This window comes from Clarias gariepinus, chromosome 8 (assembly GCF_024256425.1).
Source record: "Clarias gariepinus isolate MV-2021 ecotype Netherlands chromosome 8, CGAR_prim_01v2, whole genome shotgun sequence".
NCBI classification, from domain to species: domain Eukaryota; kingdom Metazoa; phylum Chordata; class Actinopteri; order Siluriformes; family Clariidae; genus Clarias; species Clarias gariepinus.
Genome location: NC_071107.1, coordinates 14,926,622 through 14,942,109, shown reverse-complemented (window position 1 = coordinate 14,942,109; position 15,488 = coordinate 14,926,622). Strand labels below are relative to the sequence as shown.

Here is a 15,488-nt window from a genome sequence, read left to right as displayed (position 1 = left end):
GTACAGCAGAGGGCTCAGAACACAACCCTGGGGGGCTCCAGTGCTGAGAGTGAGGGAGGCTGAGACATGTCCGCCCATCCTTACTGCCTGTGGTCTGCCAGTTAGGAAGTTGGAGATGAAGTCCTTGACCAGCCGCTCAAAGCACTTTATTACCGCTGGGGCGAGGGCTACAGAAAGAAACAACGATAGACTCTTTAAAGCATGGGGGGATCATCGACAGAGGACAAGAGAGAGTGAATATCTCTGTGAACATAGGTGCTAGCTAATCTGCGCAGGCTCTGAGAATACGACCTGAGATGCCGTCTGGTCCTGCTGCTTTCCTAGTGTTCACTCTCTTGAAGGCTCTACTCACATCATGCTCGGAGATGATGAACGCATTTCTGGTGCTGGCAGTGTCTTCCTGTCTGCAGCCATTAGCGCCGCTAGCATTAGCATCACTAGCGTCTTTAGCTGCAGCCTCGAAGTAAGTATAGAAAGTGTACAGCTCGTTCCAGAACACCTACAGTATTTGGTGCCAACTATCCTCAACGCTTGATGGCTGCCAAGAGTGGCACAACAAGTTACAGTTAAACCTTGGATTGCAAGCATAATTTGTTTTCGAAATTTCAAAAATTTCCCCATAAGAAATAATGGAAACACTCATGATTCTTCTACAACCCACTATATAAGTTTTAGAAAGCAATTACTTTTTATATAGGGCCAGGTAGGTTTGGAAAACCCTTTTTCCCTTCAATAAATGAAATTTTTTTTTTTAAAGGATTTTACAAAGGTAATCTTTGTTTAATATTGAAACTTGTTTGGTGGTCTAATTAATTTAAGTGTGAGAAATATGCAAAAAAGTACATTGGTCTAGTGGTTAGCACTTTGGCTTTGCACCTCCAGGTTCTGGGTTTGATTCCTGTGCTTTGGTTTCCTTTAATCCAAAAACATGCAGATTAGGCAAATTGGCATACCTAAATTGCCTGTCGTGTGTGACACAGGGCAAAATACATTTTTGTTGTATTGGTGTCCGATCTAGGGTGTCCTGCCTTGCACTCAGGGTTTCTGGTATAGGCTCAGAATCCACTTACTCTGACCAAAATAATAGAATGAATGACAAACAAATCATTGTTAACCTCGCTGATTTTGTACCTAATGCTTTTGCATCTGAATAAGTCTATGAGGTTTTTTTCTGTTAGATTTTTTTTTTAAACAAAAACCAAAGAAGATGAGAGTTCCACAGTCAGATACACTGAGCAGGCAACAGAATCCCCAGCAGCAAATATACAATATATAAGCCATGAAGTAAGGGACTTGAATTTACGAATATATTGAGTATTTTTCTGATGTTTCTTAAATTACAGGTTCCTAAGTATGTCGAAAATATAATATATCGTCAGTTAAATTATGTAAATCTCATAAAATCTGCGCAATATATTAGCATATAAACGCAAGAGCGCAGTCTGCACTGACTTGGAGGCGTTTCCGGTGCAGCAGAGTGAAGAGGATTCGGGTATTCGCGCAAAGCCTGTCGGGATACCGTTGGCCGGTGGGCGCCATATTGGAGAGCAACTATTGTTATAAAAAGAGACGGGGCTGCTGTTAGCTGAGTTAATGTTTTCTTTAAGTGTGATTTAAAAATATTAGGCATTTTCTACGAAGGGTCATGAAAGAAATGTCAGCGTAAGTCAGTGCCGTACAAGAGCAGGCTTTCTGTTGTGAATTTACTGCTGTAGATATTGAAATAGCCGCGGCTATGCTAATTAGCCACCTAGCGTATTTTGTATTAGCTAGCGTGCAGAGAGAGAACATCAACAACCAAAATGTCCTTTATAAAAATAGTGTTCTTATTGATGAAAACGAATGCTCAAGACACGAACCATGGAATCGATTTAGATCTAAATATGGGATAATGTTTTTTGCGTTCATTTTAATTTTAGATAATATTATATAATATTTATTTGTTTACAAGGCGAGGCGGTTAGTTTGGAGGAACGTTAGATCGGATAAGGGCGCTGAGGTTAGCACCGCTGGACTGTCTGTTAATCAACTTAACCTGCCTCTGTAACATGTTTGATCCATTGTTGTTTGTTTGTTTACTCACTATAGTTGGTTATGTGACAATGTTGTGATAACCGTTTGACAGTTTGAACTTGTTGGCCACAGCAAGCGACCCTTGACTAGCTATGGACTTGGGCTAGCATCCTTATTACACAAACTCAAATCCGTGGTAGAAGTGTTTTTACTCAGGATGTGTGATAATATCATACTGAAATATAAGTATAAAAAAGCATGCTTTAGTGCACTAGTGTTCTTTTTTTGTGTGTCACAGCCATGTGTGGAGTTACTGTACATCAATTCATAGAATTTTTTATCGTTTTTCTTTTTATTTATTTGTTTTGTTCAACATTCAACAAGTGCAGTGACTACACAGCATAACAGGATTGTATTGTAGTAATTTACTATATTGATTTGGATTATTGTCTGCCTGACACAGACATTTAATTGTTATATTATATTATTATTATTATATTATATAGTAATTTACTATATTGATTTGGATTATTGTCTGCCTGACACAGACATTTAATTATTATATTCCCTTAGGTTGGTAATGTGCGATGAGACTAAAAATATTATGGTATTCAAAAACTCTCAAAAGGGTGGGAAAAACAATAGGAATTTATTGCAAAATGTATTTCTTCACTTTTCCCATGCTTGTATGTTTAGCAGATAAGAAAAGGCTGTCAGATGTCAAATTTTTACTTACTTTTTGCGCACAACTTTATTTTGGATTGTCAGTATTTATATACTGTTGTTGTAAGACGTACTGGCATTGAGAAAATTTGCCAAAGACACCAAAGTCATCCTCTTCTGTTCGCTTAATACCAATCCTCTATAAGGAAATTACAAACATGCTTGGAGTGAGTTTTGCAGTAGTATGATTTATTGTTGGTTTCAGAGGGAGGGATATGTAAAAACCCATCCTATTGTGGCTCCATAACAACCCTGATTTTTATATATTTATTTATATATTTTTTTATTTTGGTTAACCATTTTTAGTCCAATCTCTTTTATGTTAAGTGCTGCTAACATTAAGTTTGAGGTCTAGATTATGTGTCCACCAAGACAGAACTCTTCCAGAAATGTTGTGGCGATCATCAGCATTTTAGTAATGGCAACTAACTAATTGGCAGCAGCAAGTAATTCGTTGTATATAGATTTTTCTAACATTTTCTCTAAATTATTTTTGATTAAATTATTTGATCAACTTTAAATTGATTAAATGGATAACGTCAGATGGCACTAAATTTTATATATCAATTTAAAAAACAATATCGGGTATTTTCAACAGCTAACATGGATATAACTATTTTTGTCCCTCACTCCTGTGGTTTTTGTCCCCTCTCTTTCTTCAGCAGTTCGGGAAATAATATGCTTGGTGGGCAGCAGCCTCAGAAACACTATGGCATCACATCCTCAATCAGCCTGGCCTTTCCCCGTGAAATCGATCACATGTACACCCAGAAACTCATAGAGGCCATGAAACCTTTTGGAGTGTTTGAGGATGAAGATGAGCTTAATCACAGGTGAGCGTTTTAAGGTAGAGAGAACAAATGAGGAGATATTTTAATACTGTTTAAATGTTAATGATATTTGTATTCAGTGGAAGAACAAATATCTTATGTTTATCTTAAAAGATGTTTAAGATCCCACAAACTTCTTTTAGTCATTGAACAAAAGCCATTTTTTGCCCTGATAATTGATCACTGGGATGGGTTCAGAATGTTGTCATTTATGGTAAACTTTCTCTAAATTTTTACATTAAAAGTATTTTCCAAGCTACATATAAAGTTAATGTTTGTGTCCTTAAGGTGATGTTTTAAGCAAGCTTTTAAATAAGTTTTTTTATTACTATTATTTTAATCTTAGATGATGTCTTAATGAATATGTAGTGCACTATGTAAGTTTGACAGCATCACGAGTGTCACCATTGGTGTAAACAATTCATGGGAGACATGAAGGAAGAAAAAGACTAAGTATGTTGGACCCAAAATGTTTTGGTTCTCCAAGTGATCTGTTTGCTCGTGATTTATATTTATAGCAAAGTGAAATAAATTTCACCCTTTGTGGTTCATGGAATTGGATTTTAAAGTTTGTCTATTTGGTCTGGCTGTATAAAATTGTAGGCTAATAAAATTTCTAGTTAATTGTATAGTAGGTGTGGTAAGTAATCAAAATTCATGTGCGATTTTTAAAGCGGTTTGTCTGCCCTTGATTAGTTGCATGAGCCAATTAGGCTTCAGAGCTTTTTTTCCTTTTCCACACGGCATTGCATTTTTTTGGAAGATGCCATCATCTGTGGTTGTAATGCTGATTGACTGCCATGGGGATTTATGACAAAAATACGTTGATGTAGAGTAAAGCAGAGTTGGGTGGAGTTATTATATGTACTGTATAATATGGTGTTCTCTAGCAAAGAAATTGAAAAATGGGAAAACTGAAGAAAGGGGGCCATACAGAGAGAAGTTAAATGCCAGTACTTAGCAGTGGTATTTCCAGAAACTTGTAGAGATTGATAACATTGATCCATATGACCTGTATGTACCTGTCTCACCAGACACAGTGATGCTCACACTTCAGACACATTTCAGTGTCAGGAATCAGGAATAACCACCATTCTCTAAAGAACAAGAAATTTTTAACAATAATGTTAAGTTAAGTGCTGTTAAGTTCTGGATTACCAATAATGTTAATCCAGCACTCTTTAAATGATCAGTGGTACCATTCAGTAACATTAAAGCCAGTTTAACTTTTCTTTGTGGTATCAACCCACAGCATGATAAACAAGATGAGAAAACAGCAAGAACATATTCTAATGAATGATGTTGAAAATATCTGTCTGTCTTACTTCAGCTATCTAAGTCATTCAGCATCTTCCTGTCACCTTTCATAAGGAAAAAAAAATCACATCCAGTTGTTAATTTTGCTTTTAAAATGATTGTGTGACCTGCTCTGGCAGTTCGTGAGGCAGCAGTTTTGTCTTTGCATCGTGACACCGTTTACCAAAATCAAGCTACTCAACTTCCAATACGCAGAGAATGTCTTTTTTTTTTTTATCAGGCTTTTTTAATGTCTTTTTTAACACATAATTGACATGCTGCTGTCGTCAACTCCGCAAGCTCAATACACAACTGTTTTTGGGTGGGACGAGAATTATAGAACTGTACTGTAGCATGAAAGTCATTTTCATTGCTCTGATTTTAATAATCAAGCTATTATTTAAGGATTATCATGTTGTATTGATTAAAAGTTCCAACAAGCTACAAAATTAAGTGTCGCAATTACAGTTTACTGATAACGGTGGCAATTAAACTTAAGTGTTTTTTTTTTTTTTACTTACAGGCTTGCAGTTCTTGGTAAACTGAATTCATTTGTTAAAGAGTGGATTGCAGAGATCAGTGAATCAAAGGTAAACCTACCTACCTATCCTACCACTTTTTTGTCCTTAGGTGAAAGAGTACTCTTTCCTAAATTAATGTTTTCTATTTCAGAATCTGCCACCCTCAGCTGTAGCAAACGTTGGGGGCAAAATTTTTACCTTTGGGTCTTATAGACTGGGAGTGCACACAAAAGGTACACTTAACTCTTGATCCGTGGCATCTTTTAATCAGACATTTTCACCAGTTGCGGCTTTTGATTATAATGAATCAACACCTTAAATTGTACAAATGTGCAGGTGCTGATATAGATGCCTTGTGTGTGGCACCCCGTCATGTCGAAAGGAGTGATTTTTTCACATCTTTTTTTGAAAAACTCAAACAGCACGATGAGATCAAGGATCTACGGGTAAATCCTCCTCTTTACTTTCTTTTCATTTGTTTAGGTGGATATTATGTCCTAATGTCTATAAGATGAGTTTTTATTATTATTATTTATTAGTTTTTATTTATTTATATAAATATTTCTATTTCAGGCTGTAGAAGATGCATTTGTACCAGTGATTAAATTCAAGTTTGATGGAATTGAGGTAGAGTGGACACAAAATAAAGATACGATGTTTATTTGTGTATAATGCAAACATTATTGATTTTGATCTGAACATTCTCTTCTACAGATTGATCTTCTTTTTGCAAGGCTTGCCCTGCAGTCAATCCCAGATAACCTGGACCTTAGAGGAGATTCGCTGCTCAGAAACCTGGATATTAGATGTATTCGCAGTTTAAATGGTAATTCTTTCCTTTTCTTTCTGTATGTTCTTAACCTCATAAATTTTTACCACGTTGTTTGAAGTTGTTCTTTTGTCTAACCTGTCTTTTCTCTCAATGCCATGTTCGGCAGGTTGTCGTGTTACTGATGAAATCCTGTACTTGGTGCCCAACAAAGAGAACTTCAGACTTACTCTACGGGCCATCAAACTGTGGGCTAAGCGTAAGCATTAACTGGAACATTTCTTCCATTGATCCTTGTGTTTAATGCAGATTTTATATTGTAAAATTTACCTCTGTGACATGGTTTTGAAAAGTATACTTAATAAAAATCTACTGGTCATCAGTGTTGGGTGTAACGCATCACAAAGGAGTTAATGAAATGTGATTAATGTGTTTAATGTAACTGATTACATTTTGAAGACAGTAATTTTGTAATGTAACTAGTAACTTTTAAAAGGAATGTCCCCTAACACTGCTGGTCATAGAGCAGCATTTAGCTGTATGTGTATATACTCTATATACTGTGTGTGTGTGTGTATATCCATTCATCCATCCATCCATCCATCAATCATTTGCCTTGTTTGAACACCCACAGTCCAAATCTGCACTTAATCCTTAGAATTAAAATATCTTTACATGACTGCATCCTTTTCTGGAGAGCCTTTGGCACTTATGGTGCACAACCATATAAAAATTTAAAAAAATAAAAACCTGGACATTTTAGCTGACTTGGAAGCTCTATTTCTGGTTAAAATGTTACTTTAGACACTATAATATAATAAATTTGTTTTTTGGTCTAGCATTTTCTATGGGGGAATACCTTTTGTTTATTGACTCAATTTAATTTTTTATTTTGGATTGTATTCGTTTTTTTTTTTTTTTCCAAGTAATTCTTCACCTGTAGTACATTTTGTTTAAAACTTTTTATCTCATAGCAACCTTTTGGTTTTTCCATTTTTTATTTACAGTATAATATGCATTGTATGACTTGTGTTTCAAATTTTATTTGTCACATATACAGTACGATATTTAGTGAAATGCTTACATGACTGCCCGTGACCTCAAAAAAAAAAAATTAACAAGAAATAATAACGAGAAATATAAAAAAAGAAGAGGCAAGAAATAATAAATGGGCATTAGGTTTAAAATCATGTCATTTAATTGAATAGAATTTATTCAAGTTACATCACATGGCGTTAGACATTTTACAACTACATTTATGTTCATTTCTAATTTTGCGATTAGGTTAGATTTAAACATGAAGTATATTTTAAAATCGGAAAATGTTTTGATTTAACCCGCTATAAAAAAGTGAAATCTAGTTAATATCCACTAGGGGTCGCCAGAGAACAGCCTATATAAACCCTCTTGGGCGCCTAAACTGTACTGAAATCATTCAGATTTGTTTTTTGTTGCTTGCATTTTTGAGGAGGGCTGTTGCATATTAATAAAATGTGTGCAATGCGTCAATGTTTTGAATTTAAACAAACACACTCACTAAATTTAAAGTAATATTTAGATGTGCAATCTAGTCTTCATTCTTGTTTTTGTTGTTTTTTTCCCCCCCTTCTCCGAATCTCTTTCCAGGTCGTGGGATTTACTCCAACATGCTTGGATTCCTTGGTGGTGTCTCTTGGGCCATGCTGGTGGCCAGAACCTGTCAACTTTACCCAAATGCTGTGGCTGCCACACTTGTGCACAAATTTTTCCTTGTCTTCTCCAAATGGTATGACTCTTAAAATTAATGTTCCACGAGCTGTATATTTATTACAGTTCATAACTTTTAATAATTATTTATCATAAGCATTTCAATTAAGCACATTTCATCTAGTAGTGAAAGTATGGAAAAGGTATCACTTCATGCTACCAGAGATTTTTACAATACATAAAATGTCACAATATTAAGACTTGTTAACAATGACGTTTACTTGAATATATTTTCTAAATATTAAATTAATAAGTGTGTGAATTACCTACATTAAAATGTGTACATTTCAGCTGCAGAAATGATAAATTTTCTAAATTAAATAAAATTAGTTTTACATGTGCAGTTTATTTAAAAATATTCTCAACTTTGGACTAACTTTGCACTCTCAATTTTCGATAGGCACAGGCCTCTGATTTTCATTACAAAATGTTCTCATTTTCACTTTTGTCACTTGCAGTTTTACATAAGCCACTGCATAATTTTTAGCGTTGCTGTAGTTTCATTAAGAGAGCAGTGCAGGCTGAACCTTATTTAATTTTTAATATAGACTCTATTAGGGGTTAAACAGTACATCAGAAAAGACATTGCTGCTTCGCATACAAAAATTTGACATGGAAATGTGCAATTTACAACTTGTATGTCTGTGTTCTATTAATTATGCATTTTATGGGCTTGCACTGCAATGGTTTGAACACCAGAGGTCTATAGAAAGCAATGTGACGGTGAGCTGCCGATCACATAGACTGACACATTAGGTTATTTTATACACAACCACAGTACGACCGCTAAAAAGAGCTCTTTTGATACCTTTCAAATGATAACCAGCCCTGCTGTGATCTACTTCACTGAAGAACAATTCCGTAGAAATTGGGCAGAGTTTGTGGAATGCGGAGGACTTCTAATTCTGGTTTCATTGACACCTTGCTCTATTTAAAATGCTGCTATGGAATCATAGCATGTTTTGTTTGTTATACAAAAATATACAAGTCTTTTCAGTTAACACATTTCTTTATTAAAAGTTAAGTTTTTAATCTTGTTGAAATTGCATTAAATCATAAAGCCGATGTCACAGTTGGAACCAAATCATAATGGAAATACATTATTACACATCAAGATACTAAACGTGTAAACAGTTTTTAGTTTTAAATTGCCTCTTTCTTTGGTCTTTCATGGCATGGATTTGTCTGGGCACAAGTTCTGCAAAATGCTCCATGGTTATATGCATGAATGAACCATGTGGAACTCAACTGCACTACTTCTTTAAGCAGAACTTTCCATCTCATCATGAATGTTCTAAATAAGGTTGAGATTCATAGACTGTGCAGTTTACTAAAGGAAAGAAAAGTAAAGTTTGGAAAACAGTTGGGTGACACAAATCACAAGCCATTTGTGTGTACTGAGCCACATTGAAAGTCAGTAAGGTCACTTGTTTACTCATTTAGCTAGCAACTCATTTAGCTGGTGTCCCTGATAAATTGAGGTCACAGAATATATTTTGATGTGTAATTTGTGGGAATGTAGTTACTGGACTTGGTAGATATATTGCTTAATGTACATTTTAATGTGTCTATTTGTTTATTGCTCATTAGGGAGTGGCCAAACCCTGTGCTTTTAAAGCAACCTGAAGATAGTAACTTGAATCTGCCAGTCTGGGATCCACGGGTAAGCCCATGTTTGATAAACAAGTACACCTGAAGACTAAGAATGAAAGCTTAAACATACTTTATATTAAACCCCCTCTGACTTATTACTTGTTTTGGCTCTAGGTAAACCCATCGGACAGGTACCATTTGATGCCGATTATCACACCTGCATATCCCCAGCAGAATTCTACCTACAACGTGTCAACCTCCACTCGTACCATCATGAGCGAAGAATTTAAATATGGTTTGTTTTAAGTGAATGCAAACATACACAACTGCAGTAGTTCTCAAACTTTTTGTAGCTTTTTTCATGCATCCCTCAATGCAGATATATGTCCTTATTATAATTAAATGTGTACAGATTTTTTTTTTGTTTGTAAAAAACCATGCAGCTGTTTATTTAAAAAAAATTCTGCAAATGCAACCTATTATTGGACAGCTGTTTTCTAGTTTTTGAGACCAAATGGGCTAAGAACTGACCTCAATAACCAATTACTAGCTTTCATGGAGAATTGTGATCATAACAGTAAATAAAAATACAGCTTGTTCAATACACACTAAGTGATTCTATGCATAGCTGCGCATCCCAGACTCCTGGGGTTACCAAGCCCCATTTTGGAAACACTAATGCTATTTACACTTGTTTTCTTTTCTTAGGCCTTACAGTTACAGATGAAATCCTTCAGGGTAAGGCTGAATGGTCCAAGTTGTTCGAGCCACCAAACTTTTTTCAAAAATACAAGTATGTATAATAACATATGATTAATACCATAATTTTATAAGTCTTTACTGATTGGTTGCATATACACTGAGACATTATAACTATTTAAATTAAATTAAAATCTAATTAAATTTTGTTTTTTTTTGTTTTTTAACATACACACATTTTTCTTTTGCATACAGACATTACATTGTGCTTACTGCCAGTGCATCAACAGAGGAGAACCACCTTGAATGGTAAATGATAGTCTTTTTGAAAATTTCAAATGGTTATGAAGTCATAAGAGACACTGAATAACACACTGGATAGTCCTATTCATGTGCTAATCTGCTTTCTTTAGGGTTGGTTTGGTTGAGTCGAAGATTAGAGTCCTGGTTGGCAATTTGGAGCGAAATGAGTACATCACTCTTGCTCACGTGAATCCACAGTCTTTTCCCTGGTCGAAGGAGGGTCGTAGTGAGTAAGTGTCCTTCACGTAAGGTCCACACACTATTCAAAACCTTATTGCAGTCGTCTTGTGTTTTTATGGCTTAAGCCATGTCATATGCTTATTTGTGAGGCTTTTATTTGTTTTTACAGAAATGACTTCATTTCGATGTGGTTCATTGGAATAATTTTCAAAAAGTTGGAGAATGCTGACTGTGTGAACATTGATCTGACTTATGACATACAGTCCTTTACAGACACTGGTAATTATTATTTACTTTTTGAAAAACAGTGAAACCTTGGATTGCGAGCATAATTTGTTCCACAAGCATCATTGTATATCAACACTCGCATATCAAAGTGAATTTCCCTCATAGGAAATAATGGAAACACAATTTGTTCCACAACCCAAAAATATTATAAAAATAATACATAAAATATTAAGTAATAATAAAACAAATTAACCTGCACTTCACCTACCAAAAATTGTGGCTGTAGTGATTGAGACCAGAAAGGGGAGAGGAGGAAAGGGGGGGGGGGGGATGGGGACTTCTGTGTAGGACTTTCACACACACCCGCGTGCACACTCACACGCATACACACACACACTTGCTTGCAGACGGGTCGTAGGATGAGTTTCTCACACACACACACACACACACAAGTTTACCAATTAAAGGCTTTAGTCTTTATTCTGTAAACTTGTGTGTGTGTGTGTGAGAGAGAGAAAGTCATCCTACACAGCAACCCCCCCCTCCCCCTTTCTGCAAGCTAGTGGGTGGGTGTCTGTGTGTGAGGGAGTCTCTATCTGTAAACTGGTTTGCGTGAAAGTCGTCCTACACAAACAACCACAAAATATGTGCCACGTGATACTCGATGATACTTGGTACACCATATATCAAGACTCGCTCAACATGTCAAAAAGTATTTAATTTTTAGTCGTCTTGCAGAACACTCTCAAATTGGGTTACTCGCAACACAGTGTTCCACTGTATTTAGTTATTTTTTTCCGTAGCTTACATAGTTTCAAAACAGTTTTAATGTTAAAAGGATAAAGATTTTTGGTATAGCTAAAAGCTGTTTTCTGTGCAGTCTACAGGCAAGCCAGTAACATTAACATGCTAAAGGATGGGATGACCATCGAAGCCACACATGTGAGAAAGAAGCAGCTTCATCAGTACTTGCCTGCTGAGCTCGTGCAAAGAGGCAAGAAGAAGGTAGAAGTTTACTTAAAATAAGAGTTAATACAACTTGTACAAATGGATACATGTTTCTTTATTATTAATAACTGGTTAGTTTTGCACAGCTCAGATTATTGATGTGATTTTTACTAACTCTTCAGAGCTTGGGAGATCTGAATCGCAGTTCAAATGGTGGTGGGTCTAAGCGCTGTTCACTGGATGGCAGTCAACTGGACAGTTCCAGAGACACAGATACAGGAACCCCGTTCAGCTCTCCTACCCCAGTCACCAAAAGCTGCAAGTCAGCCTCCACTCCTGAAGACAGGTAATTCTAGTCAGAAATGTTTTTGTCGTTTATATGCATCATTGCAATTCTAAATATTAATGTAAATTTAATTTTCCCATCTTGACCTCCGTTCTTTTCTGCCGTTTTAGCATTACCCCACCCAAGCCTTCAGTTCCCATGTTTGTGGATAGCTCCCCATCTCCATCATCTCCTCCAAAGAAAGAGCCAGGAATGTCAATTCCAGTTATCGGAGCAAGTGAGTGTTTCTTGTCTGATATAACCCCCTCCCAAAAATCTGTAATGGTAAAGAATACATATTCTTTACATATACGAATTCTTGCTATCGTCACTTTTTAAAACGTGGTCATTTGTATTTACTCTTAACGTTTGTCTTTCGCATTCCTGCTGTCCCACATCAGAGACATCAGTCACTCAGGTGGCCAAGCCCACAGTGCCTGTCACAGGGAGTACGATTCCAACGGTGGTGGGCCGAAACGTAATGCCACGCCTGAGCCCTCCCAACACCAGCTCATCTGACCTGGCCAATGGTGTTAATGGAGCTGCACCCAAGAGGCCCCACTCACCTTCACTGGAGGAACCACACAAGAAACTAAAGGACACAGAGCCGGTAAGTAGACCACTACCACCAAAACTGTTGTATGTCATTAAATGTTCATTGGAATCTTCAGATGCACAGTAATTTATGCAAGTAACATTTATTGCTAGAAAACAGATTTAGCATTTTTTAGAATTTCTTCTCTATACTCATTTAGACTATAACTATAAGGTATTTGCACTTGACTATTTTGTACTTGACTCTCAAGAGGCTTCTGGTGTATGTTCTATTATCTTTGTACAGCAGGTCTTCTCTGGTGATTATACATTTAAGGAACCATACCCTCCTTCCTCTAATGGCCAGGAAACAGTTGATGACCCAGCAGGGGTAAGTTTAGTTTACATTTGAAAATCATATATATATTACATACTTTGGTTTCTTTTGGGGTTTTTTCTTTTTGGTAAATCCTTACTGAATATTTGTATAATCTCAAATGTGTGTGTATATATATTATATTTTAAAATATCTATTAAAATCTCTTCTAAACAGGATGGTCATGCTTTTACAAAGCCTATGCCCATTCCCACTATTGATACATCAAGGACACAGGTATTTGATATTTTGGGATTTTTGTCATTCATCTAAATACAAAATAAAGCAGATTGTATGACATCTGTCTGTTTGACTTTTCAGAGACTGCCCAGTAAAGAACTGCCAGATGCGTCTTCACCAGTACCTACAAGCAACCTGCGCGTCATAAAGAACTCAATCAGACTCACTCTTAACCGATAGCAATGAACCCTCCATAGGTAATGGTAAATGGGTCAGCCATTCCAGGATTTATTTTTTTCCCAAACTTAAGTTACCATCATTCAGACTGTGCCTGGAGGCTACTTGAGAGAGCCAGGCAACCTGTGGACAGCATCAAAGCTTTTAATTACAAGCTGCCACAGGTGCTCGTCTGATCTTCCTTGAGACATTATAAAACATCAGTATATCAGTGAAAAGTATTAGACTGTTTTTTTTTTTTTTTTTTTTTAATATCAATATACTGCCTCAATGTGTCAAAATACTTGCTAAATGGACACCAGAACATGTTTTCAGATGTAACTTGTACAGTAGATGTAGTTTGTATATAATGTCTTTAAAGTCATTGTTAATCTTTCTATACCATTCTGTTGTTTTTACTAACAAAAGAAAAAAGTTTAAAAAAAAAAAAGTTTTTGTGTAAAAGATTTATTTTTCCTTTCCCTTTTTTTTTCCCCACTTCTCAGTCTTTTGCTAGGACTTGTCATGGTTTTGAATAGTCTTTAACCCAGGACATTTTTGAAGGCTGAGTAAGAGCTGAGTGGGCCTGCCTCGTCCTAAACATGACCTATTTAACAAAATTGACCCCCTGACCTAGCATGTGTTTACCGCTTCTGCAACAAAATGTGAAGGCTAAGGTTAGATATACTTTGTAAGGTCAGGAAGGACAGAGCAGGTCATGTTCAGTTTGTGTTTTTGCTGAAATGAGTTATATTATTGCAGTATGAGCTTAGAGTGACGTACATGTGTCTGTCTGTCTGTCTCTGTCTGAGTGAGTGAAAGATTTATTCCCTGACTTTAGGGCTTGACCCCTGCACCTCCCATGGAGGTTTTGTTGGCAGCCGCATATTACTTCCAGCAAAATGAGATAAAAATTTTATGTGCCGCGTCTCCCCACAAACCACTGCTCCCTCCATAGATGTACAGTTTAAAAAAAAAAAAAAAAAAAAAAGTATTAAAACGAGGCTTGCTACTCAGTTGGGGTTTCTTCACCTTTTATTTATTTGCTGATTTGTACTGAATAACTTTTATATTGCAGGCATTGCAGTTTGAGATTTCTTCAAACCTCAATTCCACCAACAGGTTTTGACATTTTGTGTTGAACTTGTTTTGGGGGGGAAATACAAACTATATATATATATACACGTGTCTTTTTTTTCTTTGGTAGGGCAAAAGTTCTATTTCAATACGTATTTTTGTATATAATGTATTCTGCCTCATTGAAACTGAGACCATAAAAAGTTACAAAACCCCATAACGTCTGCTGTCCTCACTGCACATCAATTTGGTTATATACTCCGTAATTTCCACCGTGGTGCACTCACACACATCCATTTCCTCATAGGAAGTTTGGTGGAATCGTCCTGTCTTGGTCCTTTCGTCGCCCATTTCGGAAATAAACGCTGCTTTTTACACAAAAACGTTTTTCTTTTAAAAAAAAACGCTGCTTTTTACACAAGCGGCAACAACACTAACGAGGATTGTTAGTGTGATATTTTTTTTTCTCTCTCTCCAATTCCCTTTTGTAGGTCGTAATATAAACAGAACGGGTGCCGACTTCATGGGTGCGCCACTTGGTGTCTGTAAGTGCCTTGGTGCACTTGGTGCCTGGTTACCATCCTGTGGTACACCTCTTACTGACCATTTGCCATGCAAAGTTACCGAAGGTCGCGCCTAATGATCGGAATAAAGCTTTGTAGAAGAGACCTGTCCAGTAATGGCAGTAGCGAGTCTCTGTCTGATGTAGTTTAGGGTAGTTAAACCCTCCCTTTAGACGTAGCTGTAGTTCACTAACCGAGTCATTTTAAATGTCATTTTTAAAATAGCATGATCATGTAATAGCTCATCCATACCCGTGTTTGCGTTCTAGGTTTACTCTGATCTTTTGCATTTACCGAATGTGTTTAGGTGGTTTGGCATCATCGCGCCGACTAAAGTTTTTTTTTCTTTTACTGTTTATAGGTTATTT

At 36.4% G+C, this 15,488-nt stretch overlaps 1 protein-coding gene across 4 annotated transcripts; it reads left to right on the top strand.

The window, feature by feature from the left end:
- Positions 1 to 1,525: 1,525 nt before the first annotated feature.
- Positions 1,526 to 14,798, top strand: papolg (poly(A) polymerase gamma). 4 transcript variants are annotated; one of them, XM_053502619.1, is made up of 22 exons: positions 1,526 to 1,662; positions 3,399 to 3,569; positions 5,386 to 5,452; positions 5,535 to 5,616; positions 5,720 to 5,829; positions 5,957 to 6,010; positions 6,098 to 6,209; positions 6,322 to 6,411; positions 7,779 to 7,917; positions 9,489 to 9,561; positions 9,666 to 9,786; positions 10,200 to 10,284; positions 10,446 to 10,499; positions 10,604 to 10,723; positions 10,843 to 10,952; positions 11,782 to 11,906; positions 12,032 to 12,195; positions 12,306 to 12,412; positions 12,576 to 12,784; positions 13,019 to 13,099; positions 13,262 to 13,321; positions 13,406 to 14,798. In XM_053502619.1, exons 1-22 carry the CDS (start codon positions 1,646 to 1,648, stop codon positions 13,502 to 13,504), a joined length of 2,250 nt encoding a protein of 749 aa, XP_053358594.1. In that variant the 5' UTR covers positions 1,526 to 1,645; the 3' UTR covers positions 13,505 to 14,798. The 4 variants fall into 4 exon arrangements, with proteins under 4 accessions (XP_053358594.1, XP_053358595.1, XP_053358593.1 ...); XM_053502620.1 differs by having other exon boundaries at positions 3,402 to 3,569; positions 13,406 to 14,797; XM_053502618.1 differs by having other exon boundaries at positions 3,402 to 3,569; positions 13,016 to 13,099; positions 13,406 to 14,797.
- Positions 14,799 to 15,488: the final 690 nt, after the last annotated feature.